The sequence below is a fragment of the Corvus cornix genome, chromosome 17, assembly GCF_000738735.6.
Source record: "Corvus cornix cornix isolate S_Up_H32 chromosome 17, ASM73873v5, whole genome shotgun sequence".
Lineage (NCBI taxonomy): Eukaryota > Metazoa > Chordata > Aves > Passeriformes > Corvidae > Corvus > Corvus cornix.
In genome coordinates this window covers 618,102-640,000 of record NC_046346.1, presented here as the reverse complement: position 1 = coordinate 640,000, position 21,899 = coordinate 618,102, and the positions used below count along the sequence as shown (strand labels likewise).

The 21,899-nt window shown below is 50.3% G+C and overlaps 1 protein-coding gene across 1 annotated transcript in view; it reads left to right on the top strand.

The window, feature by feature from the left end:
* Positions 1–20,816, top strand: part of LOC104688521 (pre-B-cell leukemia transcription factor 3) — a 25,935-nt gene extending 5,119 nt beyond the window's left edge. The window contains exons 2-8 of the mRNA XM_039561950.1: positions 1,300–1,541; positions 5,595–5,785; positions 7,572–7,707; positions 14,070–14,235; positions 15,424–15,536; positions 16,382–16,471; positions 19,255–20,816. Of these exons, the coding sequence (XP_039417884.1) occupies positions 1,300–1,541; positions 5,595–5,785; positions 7,572–7,707; positions 14,070–14,235; positions 15,424–15,536; positions 16,382–16,471; positions 19,255–19,347 (1,031 nt within the window). The 3' untranslated portion in view covers positions 19,348–20,816. The remainder of the gene's footprint in view (positions 1–1,299; positions 1,542–5,594; positions 5,786–7,571; positions 7,708–14,069; positions 14,236–15,423; positions 15,537–16,381; positions 16,472–19,254) is intronic.
* The last annotated feature ends 1,083 nt before the right edge of the window (positions 20,817–21,899 follow it).

Here is a 21,899-nt window from a genome sequence, read left to right as displayed (position 1 = left end):
TGCGAACCCGTGAGGTGCCAGTGGCAGCACCCAGGGCCCGCTGTGGCTGCAGCACGAGTACCTGCCCTAGAACAGAGCTAAAGAGGTTAATTGGGCTGGGAGGCACATGATGCCTTAAGCCTCTGATGGAAATGTTGATTCAAGAAGCCGTGGCTCTGGTGGGTTTGTATGACTGTAATTATTCCTAAACTTCCTTTTTGGTGCAGCTGGCACCAGCCTGGCCTGACCTGATTCACTTACAAATTGTCAACCCTGATCTATAGGGCACACAGAACGTGCTGACTGAGCAGCGTGTTGGAAATCCACAATTTAAAACAAAAATCAGATTTAAAATATTGTTGCCAACAATCCAGTGTGAGACCACTGGAGATTCAAACACTTGCTTCAGTATCCTGGCACCATGACAGCATCCCGGTCCCTGCACAGCCAAGGGGAACTCTGATCCCTTCTTGTTCTGCCCTGGCCTGTGAGCAGCCATTGTGGAGCATCTGGAGCTTCCACAGCCACTCCCACTGCGGCCATTCCCGAGGGCATGCTCCCAGCTCTGTCACCCCCATTTCCCTCCACCTGTGTGGTGCCAGAGACCACAAGCACACTTGGAAGTGGATGCATCCGTGGTGTTTGTGCCGATGGGAGTGACAGCATCTTCCAGCTTTTCCCCTGCAGCCTGATGTAGCTGAAGAGCAAGCGTCAGCTTTTCTCCAGGCATTTTAAGCAAACACTTGGGCCTCATGAAGGGATGGAGTCCAGTGGGAGAGGTCTCCCTAAAAATAATGTGCATTTGGAAAGAAATGAGAAGCAAATCAATTATTTTCAAATAGATAATGCCCTTACTTTTACCACACAGCATTACATCAAAGTGATACAACACACAGGATAGTGCCAGCCCTGCACAGGCTTAGCTGGGTCTTGGAAAACAACTGGAAGGTGAATGTCCCTGTCCTTATGTGAACACCCCTCTGGTTCTTACAATGATGTGTTTAAAATTCTTCAGGGCCCTTTAAAAGCCTTGCAAAGATGTTCCTGCTGTGTATGGGAGCAGAGAGGGTCCCAGGGCACTGCCGGCCCCTCGTGGCACTGGCTGGATGGTGTCCGACGGGACTGGCTGCGGAGGGGGTGCTGGCTGGGGAGCTGGGGCCGTGCTGGGGGCAGGGCTGGGGCAGGGCTGGGCCCCTGGGCAGGCGGGTGTCACAGTGGGCTTGTGGCAGGTGGGCAGTGAGCGGGCAGTGAGTGGGCAGCGGCCGGGCAGATGCAGAAGTACTGACTGTGTTTTCTCTTGTTCTCTCTTTTCTGCACAAGGTTTGAGCATCCGAGGAGCCCAGGAGGAAGACCCTCCCGATCCTCAGCTAATGAGACTAGACAATATGCTTCTGGCAGAAGGAGTCTCAGGTCCGGAGAAAGGTGGGGGATCGGCGGCAGCAGCTGCAGCCGCAGCAGCCTCTGGAGGGTCTTCAGATAACTCTATTGAACACTCAGATTACAGAGCCAAATTGACCCAGATCAGACAAATCTATCACACAGAGCTGGAGAAATATGAACAGGTCAGACATCAGCCTCTCACTTGTTCGTGTACCTCACACTGCTCTCCTCTGCTTGCCAGTGCCCACTACTGCCCGCTCTGGACCACAACCCTTCCTCCCCTTCCCCACCCCTCTGCCCATAGAGAGCCATGACAGGAGACTGTTGGGCTCCGAGGGGCTGCTGGCTGGAGCCAGGGCACGTCTTGCATGCCTGAGCGTTTTCTGTTGTCTGTAACTGCACAAGAGCAACACCCAAGCCTGTGTTTCTCCCCTTTGCCCAGCCCATAGAGGCAGAGAGGAGGGGAGGTGTCTGTCACTCAGTGCCACCCTCTGCCCTGTGATGAGGTCTCACACAGCTGAGTCTGGCAGGTTGGGGAGCACAGGCAGACAAGGGCTGTGTTGGCCATCTCAGCCCACAGGCTCCTGGAACAGGTGGCGGGAGACTCTGGCACAAGACTTGGCCACGGCAGGTCGGCTGGAGCAGGTTGGAAGGGAGTGGGCAGTGAGGTGCCAGCAGAGCACCGGGCCCAGGCTTTGGGACAGAAACTAGGGAAATCCTGGTTCAGGCAGATGCCAGCACACGGTGTCTTTGTTTGGAGTAAAGAGCATGCTGTAGAGACCTGTAGGTTTGCGTTCACCACTGGGACCTGGTCCCCCAACACATTTGCCACGCTGGTGGCACTGAGGATGTGTGCCACATGCTGCCAGGTGCCAGCAGCACCGTGTGTCTCGGGTGCCAGTGGCACTGCCTTGTCTGTGCTGTCTCTTTCACTGTGCTGTTCAAGTGGTGAACAAATAACTGAGCAAACACCTGTCAGGGTCTTTGTGCAAATCCGCTGTTCTCCCCTGACTCCCCAGGGCCCCAGTAGTCCTGTGTGGAGCCCCAAGCTCTCCTTGCCCTGCCAGGTGCGGCCGTAGCATTGGGGTGGGGGTGGCTGTCGGATTAACGAGCCCCGTGCAGCAGCAGCGTGTCTCATGCGGGCACAGGGACACAGGCTGCAGGCAGATCTGGGCCAGAGCGGCGGCAGGTCGGTGCTTGCAGCCGCTTCCTGGCAAACACCCTTGGACTCTAATAAGTTTAATGACGTGGGGGAAGCAGGAGCATTTTTTGCCCTGTAGCTCCATTTACAAAGGTTTCGGCTGAAATGTCACAGCCATCCGTCCACACCACAGGAAATTTTGGAGGATGCTCAAATGCTGCTGGAGCAGGAGAGAGAGGTAGAGCTGAGGATGAACTATGCGTGCTTCCCCACGGATCCTGACACCCAGCCATGTCTGCTCAACAGACATATGATGATTTCCCCAGCCTGGCAGCAAACTGTCTCCTGCTGGTTTGTCTCACCACAGTGCCCGAAAGGCAGCCAGGGCTTGGCATCTCAGCCGCTGGCACCACAGTTTCTGGGAGGCAGGAGCCCTCCTGCAGTGGGGAGCCCGTGCCGGGCACCTGCCCACGCTGCAGAGGCGCTCCTGCCATGCTGCCCGGCGCAGGCACTCCCGCCATCCCATGGCAGCAGGAACCAGAGCACCTTCCTGGAGATGCTTTCCAGGCAGAGTTTGATCCTGATATTTGTTGCCAGTCAGGGGAATGCACTCATGAAAAAGAAAAAAAGGGAAAGAGAAATGGAAAGTGTGTCACGCCATCACCCAAACGCTCCCTCGCCGGGCGCCGGGAGAAATGGCCATGCACCGGCAGCGCCTTCCATAATTTACAGCTCCTATAACAGAGATGACATATTGAAAGCTATCTGCTGTAATTACACTGAAATACATTTTTTGCTGTAGGCAAAAGTACCGTAAGGGTCCCAGGCCTCCCGGAGCAGCTGGGAACCCACTTCCCAAGTTCGCAGATGTCTCCTGAATTCACCCCGAACTGGGGTGAAGTGTGGCAGCTTAGAAGCCACCACCAGCCTCACAGAGCACTGGCTGCCACCCTGCCCCTCAACATTGTTTTGGGCCATTTCCTCTCTTTTTCCTGTGCAGTCGTGATGAAGCACTGAGGCAGCAGGAGCATCCCTGCTCCTACAAGGTTTCTGAGCAGGTTAACAAGGCCATCACTTATAACCTGACATTATTAATAATGTCTCGGGCACCAAGCAGAGGCCTGAAAAATAATCCTGGAAAAGGGATCAAGTAGCTCGGACGCTATAAATAAACAAGAGAAACAAGACAAAGCATCAGAGTCTTCTGAGCTTCCTCCCACTGTGCTGTGTGAGGCAGCTCTGCAGAGGGGAGGTGCTGGTGGAGATGAATTAAACTCAGGCTTCCAAAAGGTTGTAGCCAAACCAAGTCTCATCAGGCAAGTTAAGTAAATTCAGGGAAAGGTTTTTGCTTCTTGAAAGCAAAAAACAAATTTTTGCTTTTAAATGTCCAGTTTTTGATGCTATATCTCTTATAGAAAAGACATAGCTGAAAATATTAGTAACGCAACAGTTGCAAATTTTATTGTACTTTAAAATTGAATTCCCGGGATCTGAAAAGAAGGGGGCTTGTGGCTAAGTGTGTGTCTGGAATGTCCATCCAGTGCCAAATTCTTAGATTTAGCTGTATTTTGGAACAATCAGAACTGCTGCCTGATCTCGGGGAGAGCTGCTGCATTTTGGTGCCTGTGTCCCCTTCCCTTCTGTGCAACATTTCCCGGGTGAGCCAAAGCTGTTGTTCCTGCCGTCGGTCGGAGGGCTGGGCCTGAACTTTTGCATGCTCAGGTTGTCCCCTGATGAAAGAAAGAGAATGTGCCAGTGGGAAGTGAGGGTGAGACATGTTGAACTCCTTCTCCTGGAGCTCGGAGAGTCTTGACAAACCCGGGGGTGGCAGGTGGTGGATGAGCCGTGGTGGCCGCGCTGGCACCGCAAGCACCGGGCTCTGCGCCCTCGGCAGTGGCAAGCGAAGGGCTCTGCACCAGGGCTCGCCGAGCGCTGCCTCCAACGGGTGCTGCAAGGATGTAAATTAGCCTGTAATTTACTTTCAGTAGTGTAAAGAAAAAAAATCACTTTGCCTGAAGTGTATGCATCTTTCTTAAGGGTGTACCCAGATTTTAATTATCTAAATGTAAATACTTAACGAATTTTACTTAGAGTAATGAGCTAAAGTGCACACTACATAAATGAGATGTTCTAATTAATCATGTATGAACTACTGGTTTAAAGAAAAGCTATGTGAATTCTGCGAATGTTGGGCTATTGCCAAATTGCTAATCAGCATTTGCATTCATAGATGGCTTCACTTAATAAGTTGTGAGACGTTCAGCAAATGTTATAGGAAATTATGAGTTTTTAGATGCATAAACTTTTCACTTTTAACTCTTTCCCTCACATAATCTATTGAAATGTTGGAGCATCCTTGAAAATGTGGTTGTCAGACATATTATGCACATATTTTGCAGCCTGGCTTTAGAGGGAAGAGGGGAGCTAGCAGAGTTTTTGGCAGGTTCCAGCCTGCAAAGGGAAGGCAGGACAGCAGTGTGATGGCTCCTTGGATATGCGGACCAGGGGGTTCCTGGTGATGGTGTAGCCTGAAGTTTGTATCAACATGTCACAGTCTGAGAGTGATAATTGAGGGCTCCCTGTGCCTTCCCTCAGCACCTCTGCCGCACAGCACCGGCCAGGCTGGGGCACTGTGACACTGGAACCACCCGCTGAGGGGACACATGGTGTCTCAGAAAGCTTTCAGGTTCCTCGGTGCTGCAGGGGGGTACCCAGGCACAGGGCTCGGGGCTGCCCTGCCCAGGCATCGCCTACCTGGCTGTGAGATGTGTGGGTCCCCACACACACCCTGCCCCTGCTTGCAGCTGGTACAGGGGCTGATCCGACTGCTCCTCTCCACTGGGGTCTGGCTGGGGAAAGGGGTGAGCATGGCGGGAGCAGTGCCGTGGTCACTCGGCTTCCCTGGCTGCCCCAGGATGGCTGCAGGTCTCCTGGACAGGCTGTATGGGATCCTGTGGCCACACGTGTGTGGAGGGGACAGGGCCATGTGAGGGTCCCCCAGCCCCCAGTGCTGCCTTCCTCCAACAGCCAGGTCAGAGCTCGTGTCCTTGTGGGATGGCACAAACCCATGTCTGAGCCTCTTCTTCCTCCACAGGCATGTAATGAATTTACCACACATGTAATGAACCTCCTCAGAGAACAGAGCCGGACACGTCCCATTTCTCCCAAGGAGATTGAAAGGATGGTGGGCATCATTCATCGAAAATTCAGCTCCATCCAGATGCAGCTCAAACAAAGCACTTGTGAAGCAGTAATGATTTTAAGATCAAGGTTCCTTGATGCCAGGTAAGGCCGAGGCAAGTGCCCCTGTCTCTTTTGGGGGGGAAGCAGTAATTTCTGGGCAGCCCAGGAGAGCCTGGCCATGTTGGGAGTGGTGTCCCATGTCAGCAAGGATGGGTGGGAGAGGCTGCTCTGTCCCAGCAAAAGCCTTCATCCACAGCTGTTGTGAAAGGGACCCCCTGCACAGTAGGCTTTCAGAAGCAGCAAGGTCTTTTCTACATATTTTAGTGCAAAGACTGGGCTTGTTTGCAGACACCTACATCACTGTTGGAGCTCAGAGCCCGTCCCCAGAGCCCACAGCAGCCTGAGCGGGCTGCTTGCTCTGCAAGCTGCCGGGAGGCAGGCAGACAGGGATTAGGAGGGGGCTTTAGGCACAGTCAGATTTGTTTTGAAACCTGATGAGGTTGGATAGTGATCCCCAGCCCCTTCATAGGGCTCCTGCCTGCAGAGCAGGGCCCTGGCAGCTGGCAGGGCCTGGCAGAGCAGGAGCGGAGCCGGGCGGAATAGGGAGGAGAAGCAGGCACCATGTGGAGCCTCCCTCCTCCAGCAGCTCACGCTTCACACCTGAAAGCTGCGAGGAGCTAAACAAGACCAAAATAATGTTATTAACAAGGAGGTCACTGGCAGGTGTGGGAAATCAGGGTAATTGCAGGCAGTTGGAGGAGATGTCTGTGGAGAGCTCCAGGAATGCAAAGGTAGAGCCTGCAGATGTACATTTTAAAGTGATTTCTTTAAAAAGGAGGAAGGTAAATAAGGCAAAATGAGCGGAAGCATAGTAATGAGATAAACATAGCTCTAGGGAGGGAGCCTGGCTGCTCCAGGATACAGTGCAGTTAGCAGCACCGTGATACTCTGGAAGAGCGCGCTGGGGATTGCGCTCGGCTGCCGGCTGGCCTGGGGCGCCGGCAGTGATTGCAACAGCCCTGGGGGAAGCAGCTCCAAGGAAATGTTTAACGGGAGCCTTCCAGAGGATGTTCCGCAGAAGGAGAGCAGCCGTTGGCACGGAGGGCTGGCACTGCAGCTGTGCAGGTGCTGCCACCATGGCAAGGGCTGGTGGCTCCTGTTGGCCGGAGCACGTGTGGGTGCTCTCTGCAAGGCTCTGCGCTCCGGCCAGGTGACGCACCTTGGGGCCTGTCCCGTGCGGGGCCAGAGCCTGGGCCCCGTGCAGCCCATGGCAGGCGGGGGCACAGATGGGTCTCGCTCACAAAGCCCTGAAATCCACTTGCTGTTGGAAGCCAATTAGCTCAGGGAGGGCCATGTGAGGACACATCAGTGCGGCTGCCCCATCCTGTTCTACCGTGCTCATCCCGGGGAGCTGTGCAGGGGCCCCAGCTGACCTGTGCTGAAGGGAAGGAGGGGAAGGAGGTCTGTCAGACTGCTGCTGGCACAGAGGGGCTCTGTGGCCAGGAGCTTTGGGCTGGGCTGTGTGCCTGGGTGTGGAGGAGTCACAGGGAGGCTGCTTCTGGCTCAGCACCTGCCTCACCTTTTCTGCCACAGCACATGTATGTGGCCTGTGGCCCTATGGGATGAACCCTGTGGGGAGGTGGGGGTGTGAAGCCAGAGGCAGAGGCTGGAGCCATGCAGGGCTGGGTGCAGGATGTGGTGCTGCTGCCTACTGCTCCCTCCCATGGTGTAGGGGAGCCCAAAGGGATCAAGGTGCCAGGGCAGCTCTGCTGTGTTGCTCTGTGCTGCAGCACAGGCTGTGAAATGTAGGCTGCTGCCCCTCATCTGACCCTGCCAGGGACCTGCTGGCATCTGGAGGAACAGTTGTGTTTTCCTTTTCTCATTTCAGGCGGAAAAGGCGTAACTTCAGTAAACAAGCCACGGAAATCTTGAACGAGTATTTTTACTCCCACCTCAGTAACCCCTACCCCAGTGAAGAAGCCAAAGAGGAGCTGGCAAAGAAATGCAGCATCACGGTATCACAGGTAAGCAGCAGGGAGGACCCCCTGCACCCACAGTGTGTCAGTCTCGGGGTTCCCCTTGCAATGCTGCCGTCTCCCTCCGGGCTCTGGGAAGTGGTTCCAGTGGAGGCAAGTGGTACGGAGCCGGGCCTGCCCACAGCACCTCTGTCACCCCTTCATATTTGTGTGTTGACCATGATGAGGTTTGCAGGGTGATGGGACGTGGCTGAGCTCTGCAGGAAAGGCAGCATGCCCATGGTGGCTGGGCCTGTGCTGGGGTACAAAGGTGCTGTGCACAGAGGAGAAGATAAAAAGGCAGCAAGGTCTGCACCCCACTTCACATCAGCCTTCTCTCTGTACAACAGTGAGGCTCCTGGCTGAGCCCTGCTCTGCTCTGAATTCATTACAGCTGGCCAGGATTCTGGGTTTATTGACAAATTTAGGATCTGTCTTTATAGATCCAAATTTCTTTGATTGCTCAAAGTTGTTTTTCTGAGCCAATCATAAATTCAGCCTCTAGCTATGCTGAAGTGATACAAGTGGCTTCTCTGTGGCAAAACTGCATTAGGAAGATTTGCTCCTTTTACCACATATAACAGCTGTTACTGTGAAAGTAATGCAAGAAACCCAGCATCTCCCCAGTGCTGTTGTTGGCTGCAGCTGCTTTCTGTGTGGGCCAAAGTACCTGTACAGCTCAGACTGGTGTCACGCAGCAGTGCTCAGGCTGATGACACCATCGAGTTTTCCTTCACCAGGCAGCTCGAAAAGCAAAACACCACTTGGCATTCCATGTGGCCTGTATGTTTGCTAGAAACCCCAGCTATTCCCACACAAATCTGGCTTGTACAGCTTGCGGAAGGACTTGAACTTGGGTGGCAGGGAAGTGCCCTGGCAGTTCCCACGTTCTCCAGCCACCCCGCTCCTGTTGCGAGGGCCGGTGTGCCGGCTCCTCCCTGCTCCCTCAGCTCCCTTATCAATATTTCAGGTCCTTCAGCGGAGCGGTGCCTGCGGCGCATGTGTTAACTATTAATGATTGCAGGCTGCAGTATTGGCATTATTAGCAACACAACCTTTAGCTTTATAATTAAGACCTGAGTTGAGATTTACTTTATAGGTCTCCATTGAATGCATGAAAAATTCAGGCACTTTATTGAAGACTTCCAAATGAAAGGCTGCCCAGGTTCTCCAAATTTGGAATTGGTTGACTTTGGATGTACCCACAGTATCAGCCCGAGGACACGTGTGTGGGCCTTGCTGTCTCCTTGCCTGTTCCTTGGCACGCAGCACGTACCCCACTCTGACTGGGGTGGGAAGCACCTGTGCTCGGCGCCAGGGGAAGGGACGGCATGGGGATGGAGGCAGTTTCTCCCAGTCCATTTACAAATAGCTGTGGTGATGGGCAGGAAGTTTTTGACGGAAATTCAGCACACAGATGTTCCGTCTCACATTGCTCCTTCCTTGCTCTTAGCGTCGCACAAGCGGCTGCAGCCCCGCTGGGTGCAGGGCAGCCGTGGTGGCTGCTGGGCTGCTCCCTGTGCCCTCAGGCATCCCCGCGGCTGCTGTGGATGCCTGGAACCAGCCACACAGCCTGAGAGCACACAAGTGCCAGGGCACTGTGGTCTGCAGCTTTAATCTGCCTGCTGGTTTCAGTCCTTGGCATGAAATGGTTTGTGGCAATTCCTTCAGTAAGTGGTGTCCAGAAATCTTCCATGTGATCCAAGGCAGTGTGCCGTATAGTTAGGGGAGGCCATGCCATCAACACCAACTTAAAGAACCCAAAAGTTCTTCAGTTTTGGTTAGTGTAATTAGGAGAGATGACATGGGAAAGAGCCCACCAGACCTGCTGAAGAGCTGTTCCCTCTGCACTCAGTGGTGAGTCATGCCTGACAGGGAGGCGGTTAGTGATCCCACCGTGTGGACAGATAAAAAGACAGATCTAGATAAGGCTGAAGTGACTGTAGGAAATGAGATGGAACATTTGAGAAGCCATAACTGATTGCTTCTAGTGCTAATAGATCTGATTTCATTTTTAATTGGTTGTTAGATAAGATTTAATGTATATGCTGTAGAATGAAATAAAAGGCAGGCAGATGGTCCAACAACCCAGCAGTGGCAGAGAGCCTGTGGCAGGAATATAGGTTTGTCTTTTTAATATTTGATACAGACATGAATTAGTTGTTCCTTGAATCCATTAGGAAGTCTGAGTGAGTGACGGGAGTAGCTGCATTGTGTCCTCCATAGCACCACGTCCAGCAGCCTCAGCCTTGCTGGGTGACATTGCCAGCCTGGTACAAGGGCAGTGCTGCCCACCCAGCCTGGCACCAGGGATGCAGGGCTGGGCCCTTGGCCTTGGCTGGAGCTTTGCTCTGGCAAATAGTTATAAATGACTTGGAAAACCTCGGGATGATATGGTGAAGCCTGGAAATGGGGCCGTGTATCATGTAATGGGAGAGGAGCATGTATGAGAGAGAGGGAGTGCATGAGCTGGTTGCTTGAGTTCCTGATGGATCTGCTGTCACAGCCAGAGAACATGAAGACCGTGGATATTCTAATCTTTGATTTCCAAAGGTACTTCCAAAGGCTGCATGGCAGTACTGCAGGGTAGGTTGGTATTTTCTAGGTCAAACTGGGCTGGAGTTGTCTTTCTTTGTACTGAAAAGGGTATGTATTTTGAGGCCATGTAGTAGAAGATCTCTGAGCAGGCACTGTGGAGCAGCCCCGCACACACTGCTCTGGTGACTGGCAGCAGAACTCAGAGGATGCAATCCAGAACTCAGAGTGAATTGAGCAGTCACCGAAACCCTGGCAGGAGCAGCATCACAGGAGACAGGCAGTGGCATCCGAGGAAGTGACTGAGCTTCAGCCCCTCGCTCAGGGCTTTCATGGAAGATCTCTAAGTGTGTGTATTTTCAGCCTTGACCAAGTGTCCCTTGGACCTTACCGTGTCTGTCACCATGCCCCATTTACCTCCTGTGCTGCAAACACCCTGGAGGGACAAAGAGCTGGAAGAAGGAATAAATAACATTAAGGGATGGCTTTCCAAACTCTGGAGCTGTTGGCTTGTCTTTGATGAAGAGGCTTTGTCCTTTCCCCGGCTGAGCCAGGCTCCTCTGTAGCCTCTCCTAACGATGATCCCAAGTGTTTCTCTCTTGTACTGTCAGTGCCTCGTACATGCTGGGGGCAGATTCATGGCAGAACATTTTCTCCCTCAAACACTTAATTAGTGAGTGTTTTGGGTCATCCTCCCCCCAGATTAAGCCGCTGACTGGAAATCCTGCTGCCATGGCACTTTACTGAGCTGCAAAGAAAATTGTCTCCCAGAATCGTTTTATTGCAGGTGGGAGATCAATGGTTTCAGTTTTGATACCGGTGTTTAAAATAATATGTAGAGAAGGTTTTTCAAGAAAAGCATAAAGACAAACTATTTATTAAGATGAACACCTCACACAATTTCATTTTTAAGAGTGCGGAAAAGGTAATTCTGGGGAAAAAAATGTCCTTAGCAGAGAACATTGTCAGCTGTAATTTAGAGCTACCCCATCAGCACACGTTGGAGGGAGATAAACTGTATTGTCTGTTCTCCCCTACCATGGCTGCAAGGCTGACGTTTTATACTTTTGCAGATGAGCCTCTTTCAGGGTGTCACAAACGACCATCAGTCCATCACACGGGCTGGAGAGAGGGCACAGCCAGTGCTGAGAGCGGGGCAGTGGAGTACAGCAATAACATCTTTCACTGCTTCAAACAAAAGAAGGATGTGGTTGACAAGGGAATATATTTAACATTGTTTTAAAGAAAGCATGCAGGAGCTGGTTTTCAGCAGCCCTCCGGCCCCAGCTGCTTCTGAGTGTTTCTGTGAGCAGGCGGACAAGGAAAACTGTGGATAGAGGGGCTCTTACCCCTGGACTTCATGTGGGAAGCAAGGGAAAAAGCTGCAGCATAATGAAATAGTTCTGGAGGTAAAATTCTTGGGTTTAGATCATAGACTGTAATTGTGCAACATTGATTTTTAACATCTTCTGGTTTGTACCATATTTTAGGTGTGGAACATAGACTGCGTGCTACAAACATGGAAACACAATGGAAAGATTTCCATGGTCCATGGATCTGTAGCTCCCTAATTCAGCAGCAATGCTCTTGCGTCAGCTGCGTCTTTGCCGAATGAGCACTGATTTATCCCAGGAAATCACCCACTCTGGAGACATGAGGCAGGCCTGCCCCATCCCAAATCCCACATTAGGCATCTTGATGATTTCAGTAATAATTTATTGTCTTTTTATTTAACATTGCAATTAACATGATAAATAAGTGCAACAGTATTGTTTGAAATGTAATATACAATTAAGCCCAATTAATTAATTGGCCTTCAATGATCAGGAGGAGAAATATGTTCATTGTTTTTTTAATGTGAAGAGATAGTTTGTTTTAATGAAAAATGTGTTGTGAGGCAGCTTGCGATGGAGACAACTTCCATATTTAGGGTGAGCGTGGGGCTGGGCGAGGAGCTGGGTCCCGGTGCTGATGGGGAAGCCCAGCACCTGCTCCCCTGTCTTCCCTGGGAAGGTGGCAGTGCCAGCAGCACAAGCTGGGTGAGGTGTGCTCCAGGTGGGCAGGGATCCTAAATCCTGCCTGGCACAGCCTGCTGGAGCAGTGCCCTGGCCCTGTCCTGGCCAGGTTCAGCTGCCCGTGTGGGCCATGCTCACCCAGCTGCGGCCGCAGCCCCCGCGTGTCCCTGGGTGGCCCCACATTCCCTGGACTGGGGCACGCTCTGCCCTGCACTGGTGAGCCATGGGAGCACAAAGAGTCCTTGGGCAGAGGGACGGGGCAGTGACTGCGGCTCCTCGGGCAGCCCCGCTGCCGCGCAGGGCGCGCGCTGCAGTCTCAGGAAGAGTTTAACATTTCTGGGTATTCATTTAGATGTGGTGTGCGGGTTAAACATAACGTACGAGCGCTGCTCCTCTCATTGCTTCCAATTAAACCTTGCTTGTTAGTTTAACCTCTAGGTAATCCCATCAAACAATTGATGTCAAGGAAACACTGCCCACAGTGGCTCTGGATGAGTGGCCATTAATTTTAATTGCCTTGATATTAAAGATTAAGAAGTATTGGGACTAGCAGAATGGAAACGATCTGATGTCAAGCAAATCCACTCGTTGAGGCTTCCCCAGGCTGCTGGTGATATTAAAATTTTACTGTGAGAATTAAATAAACCTTTATTAGTGATGGCTGTTGTTTGATTGGTCCAGGGGTGTGCATAAACAGAGGGGTCTCGTGCACATCCGTGGACAATACGGTTGATGTGCAGAGATTCCTCAATTATGATACTGTTAATAAAGCATAATCTGATTGTACACAATAATTATTTGCTGGGTTTCATTAATGTATTATTGCTTCTCTGACTGACAAGGTGATATTAAGTGCAATATATAGAATATGGTGGAGTATTATCAGGGGAGCAGGATGTATAAGGTGCCTTCCATATTACTGGTAAAGGCCAGAGGTTTTCCATTAATTGTGGTTAAACAAAAGATGTGCTGCATCAAATACAGCAGGATTTGACTCCTGCCTCAGAAGGGTCCTGAACTGGGTGCTGTGACAGGACCCCAGCCCCCGCCACGCCCTGTGGCTGCCTGATAACCACTGGACTGCCACTGGTCCCTTCCCCTTTACCCTGCTGGGTTGTTGCAGTTGGTTTTTTGTCTCTGCCGTGTTGGCCATTGTCCATGTTCCAAACTGGGTTTGTTATTTAGGAGCTCTGTTACAGCAGCTGAACTTAAACAAAGCCCCTAAGCAAGATCATACAAACTTCCCTGAGCAGCTCCAGGCGTGACCCCTGTGTGGGTTAATAGCCGGTGCCCTGGGAGCCACCTTGGCTTCAGTACAGCATCTTCAAAGGGAGATGACAAAGTGACTTTTCAACCATTATTGATTTATATGATTCCTTTCATTTTCAGCCAACCAAACACGATTCTGTGAGTAGGCTGCCAAGGTTGTTCCAGCCCAAAAATAAAGAACAATTGCTCTCACTGCCCGCTTGCCCTCAGTCAACCGGACCTTGGTCCCCCCTGAGCAGCTTTCGGGGTCTTGCACCAGTTTTGTTGACAAATGGCCCATGGTGGTAGGGGACAATGCTGTGCTCAGTAGTACAGCAAGCTCCAGGATACGTGTGGTCATCAGTCACTTGTGCCTCAGTTTGCCAAGAGAGCAGCAGAGCCAGGTCTTGATCAGCTCCATAGTGATGTTTAACTGATCCGGGTTAGTGCTCAGTTATCCGGAGCAGGTACGGATTGTGTTTCTGGCATCTCAGAATGACATCTCAAAGGGTTCCTCCTTTGCCCAGCCAAGCACTTTGTGTCCCTCACCCTTCCCACCTCTCTCCACTGCAGGTGTCCAACTGGTTTGGCAATAAGAGAATCAGGTACAAGAAGAACATCGGGAAGTTCCAGGAGGAAGCCAATCTCTATGCGGCAAAGACGGCTGTGACTGCAGCGCACGCCGTGGCCGCGGCCGTCCAGAACAACCAGACCAACTCCCCCACCACACCAAATTCTGGTACGTACCCGGCTGGTGCGTTCGAGCATCCTGAAGGGCTGTGTGTCACGGAGGGCCCCGATGGTGCCCTAGCGAGCTCGGTCGGGATGAGGAGGATGCAGCTCCTTAGCAGCCCTAGCCATGGCACAGGGAGTAGTCCTGAGCCCCAAGGACCTCCAGGTTGGACCACGAGGGCCGAGCACTGCCGTGGGTGGTCCCAGCAGCTCCACAGCGAAGCTCCCACAGCCGTACGGGAGAGCGGAGTGGGGCCCGTGTAATTCCCGCAGTAGTGACGGCTGCCTGGCTCAGGCTTCTGGCACATTCTTTGTTTCTGTAGTTACTTTAAGCTTTTTCTCATTCACTGAAAAGAATGTAAAATGGGGCAGAGGTCCAAGTCTGGTTTTGTAGAACTGTTAAATTTATTGTCAAGATAACAAAATAGAGGAATTTTTTAGCATGCTCTAGTTGAGTTTAAACTCTGGATGGCTTGAAATGGAGTTGATGTTATAAATAGAAATCTAAGGATGGAACTTTTATTTGGAGTTACTCTGTGACATGTTCTGCTACAGGTCTCACTGGTGTGTTGATGACATCTTGCAAGTCTGAGCACTGCAGTAGTCAGGGAGTGTATGAGGGGGGCGTTGCTCTTTTGGGCTCCAGGGGCAAAGGTTGCCACAAGCACAAACACTATTTGCAGTCAAGTTTTGCCGTGACTTAGTTGTGGACAACTTCTAAGGAGGATAGAGAACCATGGGGAAAAGAAGACTAACAAAAGGGAAGTAAGAAAAAAGTTCCTTCTTTGACAGTAATAAACCACATAATTGGGAACTGCCAACAATTTCCTTTTGGAAGGAGACACGAAGCACAGGCTCAAAATGAGTGTTTGGTGATGGCACCTCATGATGGAGTGATCCACAGGGGGACAGCTCTGATCTGGAAACCTACTGTTGTACAGGCTGCTCTTCCAGAGGGAAGAGCTGCCCTGGGTCACAGGGAGCTTCCAGTCTTGCCCAGCACAGCGCTCTGGTGCGGGGGCAAGAGCCAGGATGTGGTGGCCACGCTTGCCCCATGCCAGGGCAGCAACTTCCCCTCCACTGAGCCCTGCCTGTCCTCTCCTCTCCTGCTGCTTCTCCTTCCCCTGCCCTCAGGTCTCAGGGTTATGTTTTTGCAGCTCTCTGTTATTCAGCTACCTAACTCTTTCCTTTCCAGGTTCTTCTGGTTCTTTTAACCTCCCAAATTCTGGGGACATGTTCATGAACATGCAGAGTCTGAATGGGGATTCTTACCAGGGGTCCCAAGTCGGAGCCAATGTGCAGTCACAGGTAGGAGAAATGCCCCCAGCAGGGCCTTTCTGGCAGGGTAGGGTTTGGGCTAAAAATTCCACCTTACTCTGGCTCTATTAACTGGTCTGGGCCTCACTGCAGAGTGGAGGCTACATATTTCTGGATGTGGCTTATTCTTACCCCGGCATTGAATTTCACAAATATAAAGGAAAGAATGATTTTTTTCTGATTGAAATTTTAAGCTTTGTGAATGCATTCGGCTCTGGCTTGAGCTCATGGAATGGGATTGGGTGCATCTGACTTCCATGGACACTGTAAATCCAGTGAAATTTTCTTTCTTTTTTTTCCTTTCTTCCTTCCTCCCCTTGCCCTTTTAAAAAACAAAAAAACAACTCTCCCATCTGTCTTTCATTTATTGGACAAACTTTTATTTATTAATTCATTCATCTATTTATTTATTTCCTTAAATATCAGAACGCATCTGACTGAGCTATTTCAACACACCTCACTGTCAGTCACTGTTCAGTCCTCTCAGGAGGGCTGATCCATGGTTTATGTGCTGTGTACACACCATCATCTCCTCCATACATGCCAGCACACACAGGCGGGTGATATTCCCAGCACTTTGCTGCAGACACTTGGGAAGGAGCTGCGGGCCACGGTGCTGGGAGGAAGTTGTGTTTGGTGGTGTGAGAAGCAGAGATGTATGGGCTCTAATGGGCACGGATTGGTTGAAATTCTGCCAGTCAGTCTTGATTGATAAATTTGCCTTTCATAGAAGATGCTAAACCCTTTTGGCTCACATAATTCAAAATGTTGCCTATTGTAAGTGATGATGTTTTAATAGATTTGGAATGATGAATCCTGTCTCCCCTCGCTTTAAGGTGGATACCCTGCGTCATGTTATCAATCAGACGGGAGGATACAATGATGGCTTGGGAGGAAATTCACTGTACAGTCCACATAATTTAAATGTGAGTACCCAGGGGAACAGTGGTTTGGAAAGCCATAAGTGCAGTGGCAGGTAAATGCAGTCATTAATACCTGTATTAATTGCTCTTTGCAAAAGTGTTGTTTAATATCACATCTTTAGGGATGAACCACAGAACAGCCCTTGGTGCAGCTGTAAGGCTTGTTAGTGTTAGAAGAGAGAAATTCCAGATCTGTGACTATAAATGGTTCAAATTTTTATTTGTTTCAGCCTTATGAGTTAAAAGGCAGCCTCCGAGAGGCTCCTGCGGCTCAACAGCCAGCCAGGGAGCTCTGCTGGGCTGTTGCTGCCTGTGGCAGGTGCCAGCTCTGAGGACTTTGATACACCTTTGGCCATTTCAAGGGTGCCCATTTTTCCTGTGTTTGAGAGGTACCTTTGGCCTTGTTACTCCAAACGGCAGTGAACAGTCAGTGTGGCTAACAGATGCCAGTAAATTGAGGGATTATGGGCTTGATGGTGATAGGTGTTAAATGTCCTGCCGCTGGCCGTAAGCGATGGGATGTGACGGTGCCCGGGCTGGGCAGGCTGGGCCCGCGGCTGCGCGCGAGGCGCCGGGATGAATCAACGTGGAGATGTGTTCTTCCTTCGGCATGGGAGCCTGGGATGGAACACCCCCGCGGCAGCGGCGAGGGCTGCGCGGCACAGCCTGCCCATCCCTCATTCCCAGCTTCTTTCTCCCAGTTATAGCTGCAACAATTAGTGCTTTTTTTTTTTTTTCTAATGTTTCATATTTGCTTGAGAGGTGATTTTTCTTTGTTTTCCTTCATACTCATGGGCTCTAAAATTACTGTAGAGAATTCCCAGTCTAGTGACCTTCTCCCCCCTCACAGGGTTTATCCCGGTGGTTCCCAGCCGATGTGGATTGGGGTACGGGTGCTGAGCAGCCCCAGAAACCCACAGAGAAGGGGAATGGGGAGACCCAGGGTGAGCTGCTGCAGCCACAGGGAAGGGGAGGTTTTCCCCCCGTTTTGAGTTGCCACTTGCCATGAGAGTAAATATTAATGATTTAAAACGTGATTGAAGATGTTCAATTGTAAGGGGAAAAAAGTACCATTAAATACTCAAATCTTTTACATTTGAAATGTCAAATCTTTCTTTTTGGGTTTATAAATAACTCATAATAACCCACAACAAACCATATAAAAAGCCTTTTAGTTGCATTTCTCCTTTTTCATTTAAGTGTTTTGAAATGCTTCAGAGAATTTGCGATATCCTTATCAACATGATAAAATATGAAACTGTGATTGCCTGCAGCATTTTACAGACATGAATTCCATCTTCACTGATGAGGCCTGATAAGGCGCTGTTGTATAATACAGTGCATAATCTCAAACCACCAGAGTAAGGATTAATTTATTTGAAAAAAAGAATGCTTGCTGACAACCTCTCCTCCAGCTGCCAAGCTGAGTAAAAATATTGTACATTTGTTGTTTATAAATTTGGATAAAAGAGGAATGATGTTTACTTCAGATGGAATATCTTTAGACTCATATCTGCACAAGAGTTTTTCTTTCTCTAAGTAGATTCTCGTATCTTTACAAAATAAAAACTCGCGGTGCTTCTGCATTCGAGCAGGGGTTGTGCCTGTTCAGTCTGTCTGAGCAGTAGACGGGTGTCGGTGGGGGTTCAGCCTTGGGGTGGTGCAGGTTGGTGCTGCCGTTAATTTTACTGAAGGGAAAACCCAAACCCTTGGGTTTGTCAGGATGAAGCTGCGCTGTGTGCTGTTTCATCTGCAGAGGAGATAATTACCGAGGCTGCTCTCCCCCGGTGGAGCCGCTCAGCGCTCTCCTATCTCCGGTGATAGATGAACGCAGAGCCAGGCTGGCTGTCGGGGTTCGAGGGGCGGCGGCCGGGGGTCCCCCGCGACACCGGCGCTCCCCCTGCGCGTCCCCGCGGTGTCCCCCGGCCCAGGGCGCCGGCCCGGCCGCGGAGGGTTTGGGTGGCCGAGCACCACGAGCACATTTCCCTGCTAACCTTTCCCTGCCAGGGCCGGGGGCAGAGGCGGCGCGGCCGGGGCGGCTCTCGCGGGCGCTGCGCTGAGGCCTCCCCGTCACTTCCACTCAGCGTCCCCCAACTCACGAGCCCCGCGCCTCCCTCTTCTTGACTGACATAAAAATATGTAGCGACAAGCTGTCTGCCACAGCCGAAATCCGATCAGACATTGATTCCAGCAATTGCCTCGATTGGCCGAGACATAAGGCAAATTTGTTCCTGCGCTGCTCGTGCTGAGGCAGGTCTGAGGCGGGAGGGCCGCAGCCGAGGCACGGAGCGGGGCCGGAGCGGGGCTGCCGCTGGAGATAATTGGAAAACAGATCCGAGCAGCCCCTTTCTGCCTTTCACGAGGGAGCTGGGGCAGCACGTGCAGGTGGGGCAGCTCTGCCGAGGGTCCTGCAGTGGGGAAAGGGCATTTCGAACTTTGGGTAGTGAGGGGAGAAGCGGGAGTTAAACACGGATTGCCCCAGGCTTGTCTTCTCAGGGGACAAAGCCGAAGTGCCGGTGAAGGGACGTTCCTCATTAGAGCACGGATGGTCTCTGCAGAAATCCCACAGTTCTGGTTGCAGCCAACATCTGGCTGAAGGGCTCCTGCTTTCCCTGCTCGGCCACTCCCCTGCCTCGCTCCGGCACGGCCCCTGCAGCCAGGGCAGTGCGGGAAGATCCCCTTCCCAGAGCATCTCCCCTCAGCCCCGGGCCGGCCGGCCCCACACTCAGCCTGTGGTGTAATTAGTATGCGCACTGGTATCAATTGACTTGTTTTTGCCTTTGCAGGCTAATGGAGGCTGGCAGGACGCAACCACTCCATCTTCTGTGACTTCCCCTACAGAAGGGCCGGGAAGTGTGCACTCGGATACCTCTAACTAATCTCCTAGCAACACTTTTTCCCTGAGCTGAGATGCCTTGATTAGCGCATTCAGAGTTGCAGGAGAAAAAGGAAAGAGTTTTTTGTAGCCAACCACCTACAGCTTTACTGTAAAACCTTGTCTTATTAGAAAACTTGGTAAATCTGTTTTTTAAAGGTATCATAATCATTTGTATTTATACTTAAAACACACAATGTTAAAAAGCACTTTATCCAATTAGGCCAAGATTTAGCATTGTTTATAGCCCTGTAACTATTTTATCATAATTTATTATCAGCAGTTTTAATGATGTTGGTCTAACAGTTGCCAATTACTTGGCCTTAAGGGTAAAAGTACAGGACAAGCTTAACCTCAGTAGCAAGAGCAGACACAAAGAACCGCCTCACCCAAATTTAATTGTGTGCATATTTCCATGGAAAATCGACAGGAATCACAGACTTTGATTGTGTTTCATCTTTTCTTATCTCTCACAGACCTGGAATAAAAAGAGCTGTTCAGTTATTTCGGTTAACAATGGTCGTGTTTAAGAATCCTTATTCGTCACATTTTTGTTGAGATCTATTGTCTTACAAATTAGATTGGAAACCAGGAGCATCTTTTCTTTCTAAAGCCCCCCTGGACCCCGAGTCTCCTCTCCGTATCCTGACACGGACACAGGTTGTTCTTGGGAGATGACGACTCTTGCTGCTGGTCTCTGTGCACGCCACGACCCGGGGTTTTACAGTATGAGCTGGGTGCTACCCACGCCTGCCAAGGGCTGGTGCCTCTGCTTGGCAGCAAACCACAAACAAAGGAAAAGGAAAGGAAAAAGCACCGCGATATGGAGTGTTGTACATAGTGTAGCAAAAGAGTATTTATACATCTCACCAATCAAACACAGCTTTATTACCTCATGCGAACTCATACAAACCAATAGACTTTCAACATGTTCTGTAGCTTAGAGTGCTCACTTACTACCTCTGAACGATACTCACGCTGTAGTTTGTCTCTTTCTTATCTTTTTGCATCTTGTAATTAACTCTTTGTTTCCCCACGAAATGTAATGTACATTGTAATCTCCTACAAATCAGGGTTGCCTTGGCAACTGCTAAAGAAGCGGAAGTGGAAACATGGGGTCTTAGGTTGGACACAAAACAGTGCAACTGTTGTAAATACTGAGAAGCATTTTGAATGTTCTTCATCTTGTTACTAATACACGCAAAAACCAACAATTAATTGTAATGCATACAGACTTCAGTATTCAGTACTGTACATCCCCCTGGATTGCAGGGGCCCTTTCTCTCTCTCTTTTGTATTGTATGCGATTCTGAAACTGATTGAGTCATGAAAATAATTTGTGGCAGTGATTCTAATGTATTAAACCGTTTCGTGTTACTTTCTAACTGGATTACACCCTGGATTGAAAAGTCTTCCTCGTGGTAGTTATATGTAGTTTCAAACATGAATAAACTTTTTGCTTTCATGATCAAATGTTGACGTAATTTCTTCCTGCTCAGTTCAAGTCAACCTGAGGAGATGCGTCGGTCTCCAGAAGAGTGAGCTGGCATGGAGCAGGAGCTGAGCATCTCTTTAAACACCAGCAGGTCCTTGTGCCCTCTTGCCAGGAGAGGATTGGAAATCCTGGGAGAGGCATGTCCTGGGCAGAGGCTTCCACCTACTAGCCCCCTGCCTCCGCTGCCACCCTGCTCTGCTTGGGAGCCACAAATTAAGTGGAGGTAAAGGAAGGGGTCAGGCCTTTAGATGAGTTTAAAAACCATCATCATATTCACTCTTAATTACCATTTTTATTTAACATTAACTTTGGAGCTATAGCCTCAGCTAGCAAGTCTAATGTGATTATAAAAATATTTTTCTTTATTAAAAAAACTTTTTTGGAAGGACGTATATATATAAATGCTAATTTTAAGTCTTTTTAATAAAGTAAAGGTCAATAACAGGTAATAGCCTATTTACCATATCTCAAGGAAATTGACTCACAGGAAATCAAATTAACGTTAATCACTTGCAGCAAATGGTCTTTGATAAATATAACTACTCACTACTCGGGTTAGTGCAGCTAGGCAGGAGGAGGCCGAGCGCTCACCAGCACCAGCCCCTCCCGGGCTGGAGCCGCGGCTCGGTTGGCTCTGAGGAGCTGCTGGTCCGTCACCTTCCCTTCCCTTTGGCTCTTCAAGCCTTCAGGTGTTGTTTTGGTGGCTGAACAATTATTTGCATGATTCAATGAGCTTGTGGTTCAGCTTTTCTTAACAATTCTTGTATCAGGTTATTTTGTAAAATACCTTTGTTCTCCCACTCTCCCCCGGGCCGTGGCAACACTGCACCCCACGCTCTCATGCACCAGTGACTGCTGCTGCTCTCATTCACAGAGCAGACTCACCTCGATCAGGTTTGGAATTGAACAGTGTTGCTTCTTCTACAGGTGGTGCATTTAAATAAACAAGTAAATAACTAGACATGCATTGCAAAACCTTTGTTATCAGTTAACAGGAGCTGGGGCAGGTGGGGACTGTGGACTGCCGAAGACTTCTGCATGCTGAGGACAAAGCACCCAAC